The 9,357-nt window shown below is 38.0% G+C and overlaps 1 protein-coding gene across 1 annotated transcript; it reads right to left on the bottom strand.

Moving 5' to 3' along the window:
* Positions 1-8,105: 8,105 nt before the first annotated feature.
* Positions 8,106-9,131, bottom strand: LOC124971411 (melanoma-associated antigen B2-like). The gene has a single exon (XM_047535195.1). The coding sequence runs from the start codon at positions 9,129-9,131 to the stop codon at positions 8,106-8,108; it is 1,026 nt and encodes a 341-aa protein (XP_047391151.1).
* Positions 9,132-9,357: the final 226 nt, after the last annotated feature.

The raw sequence follows: 9,357 nt of genomic DNA, 5'->3' as shown, positions 1-9,357 counted from the left end.
ATAAATGAAAGAGTAAAAAACAGAAACTACTCCAACACCTGGAGACTAAACAATATGCTATTATATGATGAATGGATAACAGAAGATATTAGGAAGGAAATTAAAAAATTCTTAGAGGTAAATGAGAACAAAGAAACATCATATCAAAATCTCTGGGACACTATGAAAGCAGTACTTAGAAGAAAATTTATTTCATGGAGTGCATTCAATAAAAGAAGAAAAAATCAACAAATAAACGACCTAACACTACAGCTCAAAGCCCTAGAAAAAGAAGAACAGACCAACATCAAAAGTAGTAGAAGACAGGAAGTAGTTAAACTCAGAGCTGAAATCAATGAAATTGAAACAAAAGAAAGAATACAAAAAATCGACAAAATAAATAGTTGGTTCTTCAAAAAAATAAACAAAATTGATAAACTTTTAGCCACACTAACAAAGAGAGGACGAGAGAAAACCCAAATCACTAAAATTCGGAATGAACAAGGAAATATCACAACAGACACGACTGAAATACAAAACATAATTAGAAGCTATTTTGAAAATCTATACTCCAACAAAATAGAAAATTTTGAAGACATCAACAGGTTTCTAGAGACATATGAATTGCCTAAACTGAACGAGGAAGACATACACAATTTAAATAGACCAGTTTCAAGTAATGAAATAGAAGAAGTCATCAAAAGCCTACCAACAAAGAAAAGTCAAGGACCTGATGGGTTTTCAGCCGAGTTCTACAAAACCTTTAAAGAAAAGCTCATTCCAATACTTCTCAAAGTATTCCATAAAATAGAAGAGGAGGGAACCCTCCCAAACTCATTCTATGAAGCCAATATTACCCTGATACCTAAACCAGACAGAGACACATCGAGGAAAGAAAATTTCAGACCAATATCCTTAATGAACATTGACGCAAAAATTCTAAACAAAATTTTAGCAAATCGCATACAAAAACATATTAAAAAGATAGTGCACCATGATCAAGTGGGTTTCATCCCAGGGATGCAAGGTTGGTTCAACATCAGGAAATCAATAAATGTAATTCACCATATCAATAGACTTAAAGTCAAGAATCACATGATTATTTCGATAGATGCAGAAAAAGCATTTGATAAAATACAGCATCCCTTCATGCTCAAAACACTAGAAAAAATAGGGATAGTGGGAACATTCCTTAACATTATAAAGGCTATCTACACTAAGCCCATGACCAATATCATTCTAAATGGTGAAAAACTGAAAGCATTCCCCCTAAAAACTGGAACAAGGCAGGGATGCCCTCTTTCACCACTTCTATTCAATATCATCCTTGAAACTCTAGCCAGAGCAATTAGACAAACCAAAGAAATTACAGGGATACGAATAGGAAAAGAAGAACTCAAACTATCCCTATTTGCTGATGATATGATTATATACTTAGAGGAACCAGGAAATTCCACCAGAAAACTTTTAGAACTCATAAGTGAATTCAGTAAAGTAGCAGATTACAAGATCAATGCTCATAAATCCCATGTATTTTTATACATAAGTGATGAATCTTCAGAAAGAGAAGTTAGGAAATCGACCCCATTCACAATAGCATCAAAAAAAATAAAATACTTGGGAATCAATCTCACAAAGGAGGTGAAAGACCTCTACGATGAGAACTACAGAACACTAAAGAAATAAATTAAAGAAAACCTTAGAAGATGGAAAGATCTCCCATGTTCTTGGATAGGAAGAATTAATATTGTCAAAATGGCCCTACTACCAAAAGTGCTATACAGATTCAATGCAATTCCAATCAAAATCCCAATGATGTACCTTACAGAAATAGAGCAAGCAATCATGAAATTCATCTGGAAGAATAAGAAACCCAGAATAGCTAAAGCCATCCTTAGCAGAAAGAGCGAAGCAGGGGGTATCGCAATACCAGATCTTCAACTATACTACAAAGCAATAGTAACAAAAACGGCATGGTATTGGTACCAAAATAGAAAGGTAGATCAATGGTACAGAATAGAGGACATGGACACAAACCCAAATAAATACAATTTTCTCATACTAGACAAAGGGGTCAAAAATATGCAATGGAGAAAAGATAGCCTCTTCAACAAATGGTGCTGGGAGAATTGGAAATCTATATGCAACAGAATGAAACTAAACCCATATCTCTCACCGTGCATGAAACTGAACTCAAAATGGATTAAGGACCTCGGAATCAGACCAGAGACCTTGCATCTTATAGAAGAAAAAGTAGGTCCAGAGCTTCAACATGTCGGCTTAGGACCAGACTTCCTCAACAGGACTCCCATAGCACAAGAAATAAAATCAAGAATCAATAACTGGGATAGATTTAAACTAAAAAGCTTTCTCTCAGCAAAGGAAACTATCAGCAATGCGAAGAAAGAGCCTACAGAGTGGGAGAAAACCTTTGCCAATCATACTTCAGATAGAGCACTAATCTCCAGAATCTATAAAGAACTCAAAAAACTCTACACCAAGAATGCAAATAATCCAATTGTCAAATGGGCTAAGGAAATGAATAGACACTTCACAGAAGATCTACAAGCAATCAACAAACATGGAAAAATGTTCAACATCTCTAGTAATAAGAGAAATGCAAATCAAAACTACCCTAAGATTCCATCTCACCTCAATTAGAATGATGATTATCAAGAATACAAGCAACAACAGGTGTTGTCGAGGATTTGGGGAGAAAGGTACACTCATACATTGCTGGTAGGGCTGCAAATTAGTGCAGCCACTCTGGAAAGCAGTGTGGAGATTCCTTAGAAAACTTGGAATGGAAACACCATTTGACCCAGCTATCCCACTCCTTGGCCTATACCCAGAGGACTTAAAATCAGCATACTACAGAGATACAGCCACATCAATGTTCATAGCCGCTCAATTCACAATAGCCAGATTGTGGAACCAACCTAGATGTCCTTCAATTGATGAATGGATAAAGAAACTGTGGTATATATATATATATATATATATACAATGGAATATTACTCAGCCATAAAGAATGATAAAATGATGGCATTTGCAGGCAAATGGATGAAATTGGAGAATATCATGCTAAGTGAGATAAGCCAATCTCAAAAAACAAAAGGACGAATGATATCACTGATAATTGGATGATGACATATCGTGGGGGGTGGGAGGGGTTAGTTTTAGCGTTAGAGATAGGGTTAGGGAGCGGGGCAAGAATGGAGGAAGTAAGGACTATATAGAGGGAAAAGAGGGGTGGGAGGGGTGGGGGGAGGGAAAAAATAACAGAATGAATCAAACAACATTACCCTATGTAAATTTATGATTACACCAATGGTACGCCTTTACTCCATGTACAAACAGAGAACCAACATGTATCCCATTTGTTTACAATAAAAAAAAAGAATGTATTCAATAAATGTCTGATGACTGCATAAATGGACAGGTCAAAGTACTGAAATGTTTGGGCCTGCTCCCTGCTTCCTTGGATGGCTTTCTACCTCCATGGAAGAATCCTAAAGTGCTACACCTGCACACCTCACTTGAGAGTTATCCTGCCTTACACTAGGTAGGGGAAATTCTAAAGCAGGATGAATGTCTATCATGCCTCTGCTCCTTTCATTCACTCAGAGATTTTTCAAACTTATTCATATTAATTGTTCATCCCTACACCAGATTTTCTTCCCCCTCTCCTTCTGGTTTGTTCTCTACCTTATGCTGATTCAGACCACTGACTGCCAGCTACCCTGACCTGTTTAGCACATGATCTCTCTCAGACTCTGGAAAATGCTCTACCCGCAAATCCTCCTGATGCTCCTTCACTAACTGAAGCTGTTTTGTCTGGGACAATTTCCTGGCACTTGGTCATTCTGACAACATCCTATCCTCTCATGTAGAAGGAAATATTTTATTTACATCTTGGAATATCAAGGCATGCCCAGAGTAATTTTGATACTCAAAGTATCACTTCAGAAATCTAACTTTATATGGGTGAAGGATTAAGTTAATTTTCTACTCCATCTAATTAGAAAACAGGGAAATATGAATTAAGGTACCAGTGACTTAATATTGTTGAACCCAAAGTTCAACCAAAAAATTTTTAAATGTATAAATAATATGCCTAAGAGAGTATATGGAATCTTCATAATTTAGTTTGTTGTAACAGAGTTGGCATAGCAGGTGGTAATAAAATTTTAGCAACATTTATAAAATTGTAATCAATCCAACTTTTCTACTTTAACCTAATTTCTTTTTTGGTTATTTCCTATAAGGAGCCATATACTTTTACCTGCAAAATCATGCTCAAAGAAATTAATGCTAGTCCTATAAATTCTAACAACAATTGGCAAAAAAAAAGCTTTTGTGTTCATCAGGAGATTGGTTTATTTCTGGCATATGCAGATCTTAGAATTCTATGAAGTTGCCAAAAAAGTGAGGTAGGTTTATGTGTGCTGTCACAGAAATGTTCTGCATTCACTTCATTAAGTGACAAGAACAAGTGGCAGAACAAAATGTACATTTTTACTCAGTGTGTTAAAACTTGTTATTTTTATAGCACATCTGTGTATGAAAAAGCCTCGTATCAGCTTTAAAATGATATATACAAGATTGTCAATTGTGATTAGCTTTGAAAGGGGGATGAATTTTGGAGGAATACTGTAATAGAGTAGCTTGTGGTTTACTCTATGAAAAATTTTTAAAACAAGAATATGTACACTTGTATAACTGTGTCATCAAAATATTTAGATAGGCCTAACAATAAAATAGTAGTTGTATATTACTCAGATAAAGTAACTGCTAATCGATGCGACAGGAAAAAACCAAAGGTTTGCCTCTATGCCTAAATATGAATTTTCCATGTTCGTTGCTGAATGGTAAAAAATAAATGGAAGTAACAGATTTTCTCTTATGTTTCTCAGTCCAGAGGTGACAAACACACTTGTGCCCACACTTGTGCTTCTGTGGCAAGAGTTATTCACATTACTCTTTCTAACTACAATTGGACGGGGAATGTGATCTCCCCCTGAACCCACGAAGATCAAGACACCATATAGATGAACACTTGCAGTCTCTCTTATAAAATGTTACGTGATAGGTGCAATTGGTTATAACTATAACCCTCTTTATTTATTGGAGGAGTTTCTAAAAAGCCAGATGTGTCATGAAATTTGCCAAATTTTCTGGTTTCCATTATGTAAGAGATATTTTTCAAATACAGAGTCATACCTAATTTTCAAAATGACCCTATAAATCTTTACATGGAGGGTTTGTCACTCAATAGTATCTTTCTGTATGATCCTTTACATAAACTGCATGATTTAAGTAGATGGAGAATCTTCTCCTATCTTTTGGTGCAGGGCCAAAATCATAGTTCTGTATCACCTGACTTAACTTATCTAAACATCTGAACAGTTAAATTAAGCATGCTGAAAAACTAGCATTTTTTTCCTGGTGGGAGTTAAGGATAAGAGAAAATGAAATGGAAAGATGGCAAATTATTGTATTATTTATTTTTATTCAAAGCTAGCATGTCTTCCAAGAAACATTTTACACATCTGAGAACTTCAAGAAGGATATTTAGGGATTAAGCTTCAGTAGATGTTTTATTACAGAGTGATTTCCTTAGTCTTTCCTCATTTGTCTCTTAAAAGGGAGACTTTGGTTATTGACTACCTAAATACATTCACTTACTAGTATATGTGTTCAGTGGCCAGTCTCAAATAAAAGACTCCATTAAAATCCTCCTGCAAATATCAAGAAGGTTTCAAAAAAAAAAAACCCTCTCTAACTTTAGGGTTAGAAGCCAAGAATCAGTAGATTCCATGCCAAATCAAACTTTACTCAGCTTCAGATTTGAAAACACTTTGAAGGTGTGGTGGAAGTACCCAGAGGAATGAAGAGGACTGTAAACTTTACTGTCTGAAGTGAAAAGTTACATGGAAGGGTCTGCTGCTGACAGAAGGGGTTCATGGTGAGGGACAGGATCTCCAGGGAAATGGAACCCTCTATGGCAGGAAGAAGGCAGGGGAGTCAGGGCTTTCTGTTTCTCTGTGCTGGCTCCATAGGAAGACACACTGAAGAGGTGGCCAGAAAGTCAGTGTCAGTTTGGATACTGAGGAAGACTCAGGAGAAGGGTACTATAAAGCAGGAAAGTGTTGAAATTGGACACAGTGCTGGGACCCAGTCAGTCAGCTCTTGAGGAACCTTGAAGCAAAAGAAAGGAGGACCCCAGGCAAATGAACTGCACAGATAGTTCTAATTTTTGCCTTTTTTTAAGGCCTGTTTTTTTGTACTTTGGCCACAGGATACATCTCATCAGTTCAGAAATATTGTGAAGGAGTGAGAAGAATTAAGAGACAGATTTGCCTTAGGTTGGGAAGAGTAAAACAGTGAATTCTGTTGGAATTCGGTCCTGAGGTCTGGTCCCATCTCTGTCACTTACCAGTCATGTAAAATGAAAATATTTTAAGTTCTTCATCTGTCAAGTGAGTCCAATAAACCCTATCTTATAGGATTGTTGGAAGATATGCAATGTATGTAACTTACAAATATTGTATCTCTAATGAAGAAATCATCATTATGACTACATTTATTCTAGAAGAGACCACTTTACTCTCTGGGAAGTCTTTAACTAGAAATCATAGAATATGCAGTGCTCTCATACAAAGAAACCCAAATTTGCCAAAAAGTCAATAAGCAAATAACACTAAAATTTCCCCAGTAGAGAATACATGATTTAATATGGGGGCAGGGACTTCACCAGGATTCAACTCAAAGCTCGTAGTCTTCATGTCAAGGTCCAACAGTTCTCCTCCCTGCAAGAAGTCCTCTGTCAACAAAACATCTCTACTTTCATTTATTTTTTTCTACCAATAAAATCTAGTCCTTACTTGGAGTTTTACCAAATCACACATAAGATAACCCAATTAATGGAATGCAGGCTCTGGATCCCCTAGCTTAGGGCAAAGAGTGCCAGCCCAATGACTTCTTGCTATATCACCTCAAAAGAATGTTACAGAACTATTTAGGGAAGTCTCTTACCCCTTCCAGCAACAGTGCCACCCAGTAACAAGAGTATTCCCCTTATTTTTCAGAAACTCTCTGAAAACAATGTTCATAAAACACTAGTTTGTGCATTGTGTTCAATGGCACTGGAACAGGAGTGCCATACTTCTGTCATTCCTACCCTAGGCAGAAATTCCTTCTGCTTTACAATCTCTAAGTAAGTGTTAAAGATGGTTTTTCATTTCAGGGTTAGTCTCTCAACTATGGAGCTCACCATCTGAGGGTCTGGTACCTGCTCATGAGTAACACAATCTAATTTAGCCCAATATGGGGCTAACTTAAAAATGACCTCTCAACAAGTAGCTTGCAATGTCCTGAAACAAAGTTTCTTGAATCAGGGAATTTACATTTCACTCTTCTCACCAGAAGTCCCCCTCCACCATCTTAACTCCTTCCTCTATTTGTTCTGTGTTGAGTGGATAATACCATATTCTTTATTTAACAACGCCTCTGAAATGCTAAAAATGTATGGGGAAGAGAAGGATCTTGTTCTTAGCATAGTCTCTACTAGCACACAGCCTCCCAAAGAACAGATGCTCAATTCATGACGAAAATAAATGAGTCACTGAGCAAGGAATACAATGTATTATTTTTTAATTTTATCTGCATACTTGAATCAGTTAAAGACAACCAGGTATAGATCTTCCAATTTTACAAGAAGATAAAAAAGAGAGACAAAAGTGAATAAGGCAGACCAACAATTGACAATGTTTTGTTTTGTTTACATCTATTTTAAGACTCCAATTACATTTCATGAGTTTTTCACACATTTCCAGGAAAATCGCCATTCTGAAGGTGTTTTTTCTTGTTCTCTAACCCAAAAAAGATTTGATTTTTAAAATGTATTACAAAATACCAAAATTCTTGCACTAAAATCTTATAACAACTATAAATGTGTGATCTCTATCATTCATAACCATTGACTCTAAATCTAAATAAATATTCTATTAAGAGAAAAATACTTGAAAATATTAATATATGACCTCTCTAGGACCATGTCAGTTTCTTGGTACTTATAAGGTGGGAAGCTCTCTGCCCAAAATATGAGTCTGCCTCTGATCTCACTAAGGGCAGGAGGAGCTGCCAACTGTGGCCTTAGAACATGCATGGACCTTGGTAGTAGTGCCATGTCTGGTTTCAACTTTGGCTTGGGCTCTCTCTTCCTCATCTCTCAAAGCCTCTTCATAATGGGATGGGAAGGCACTGGGGACAGTATCATTGACCTTGGCCAAAAACTCCAGGACTTTCATCTTGCTAGTTTCAGCAAAAGATCGGGGACCCCACAGGAATTGATAGTGTGGAGGATCACTACCAGGTACCTGCTGGTACTCCAGGTACTCCTCCTGCACCAAATCTTGGGTGATAAGCTTTCGGGGCTCACCAAAGATTATGTGCTTCTTCCCTTCATAGATCCCTAAGATATTCAGGAATTCCCAGATCTCCTCCTCAGAGGCAGAGTTGCCATTTAAGAAGATCACACCCAAGAGAGGCATCAGAAGCCCATTGTTCGGAAAGCCCAAACCAGTCAAACTTCCATTGTTGGTGTCATCTAGCTTGGTGACAAGGGTATAGGAGTTACCACCAGGCTTGACTTCCTTCAGCTCAAGGCCAAAGACCAGCTCCATGCGCTCAGAGGCTTTCTTGAGGATCTCTGGGAAATGCTCCTTGAACCTTTTGTTGACAATCTTCAGCATCTCTCCCTTTGTAATGGGCTCTTTCATTTTATACTTGTACAGCAGGTACTGCATCAGCATCCCTGCCTTCCTGGTGAGAAGATCTCTCTGGGTGCTCTCAGGGGAGGGTGGGATCTTAGAGGTACTGGCACGTGCTGCCCCTCGGCTCTTGGCACCTTTACCAGACTTCTTGTGTGAAACACCTGCAGCCGCAGTGGTGGTGGGTGGAGATCCCTGAGACTTCTGGGGAAAGCCAGCAGCTGAGGTGCTGGGAATAGCATCACCATAAACAAGAGAAGAACAGGAGGGGGCCTCTCCTTCCTCAGCTGCCTGAGCATCCTTGAGACCCTGGGTCTCATCTCGGGCTTGGCGGCGCTTCTCACGAGCACGAAGCTTACTCTTTTGTCCACGGGGCATAATGGCTGTGGTCAGAAACAGCAGGCAGGAATATGGGCTGGAGAGCAGATGCTCTTGGGACCTGGAGGAGAGAGAATGACATCTGGTAAGCACTTTTAGCAGGACTTTAGATCATTCTGACTTATTTGAAGCAGTCTCTGCAGGTTTCTATAAGAACACTACTGTAGAAACCCGTTTGGTTCCTGTTCTTGGCTCACCTGTTCCCTGAGAAACAAATAGAGGAAGT

This window comes from Sciurus carolinensis, chromosome X (genome assembly GCF_902686445.1).
Source record: "Sciurus carolinensis chromosome X, mSciCar1.2, whole genome shotgun sequence".
In the NCBI taxonomy this organism is placed as follows: Eukaryota; Metazoa; Chordata; class Mammalia; order Rodentia; family Sciuridae; genus Sciurus; species Sciurus carolinensis.
The sequence above is the reverse complement of the archived record's forward strand: the minus strand, read 5'-3'. Positions and strand labels throughout refer to the sequence as shown.

Bases quoted from the DNA above. Each gene is read 5' to 3' on its own strand.
- LOC124971411 (XM_047535195.1), bottom strand. From the start codon at position 9,131: ATGCCCCGTGGACAAAAGAGTAAGCTTCGTGCTCGTGAGAAGCGCCGC.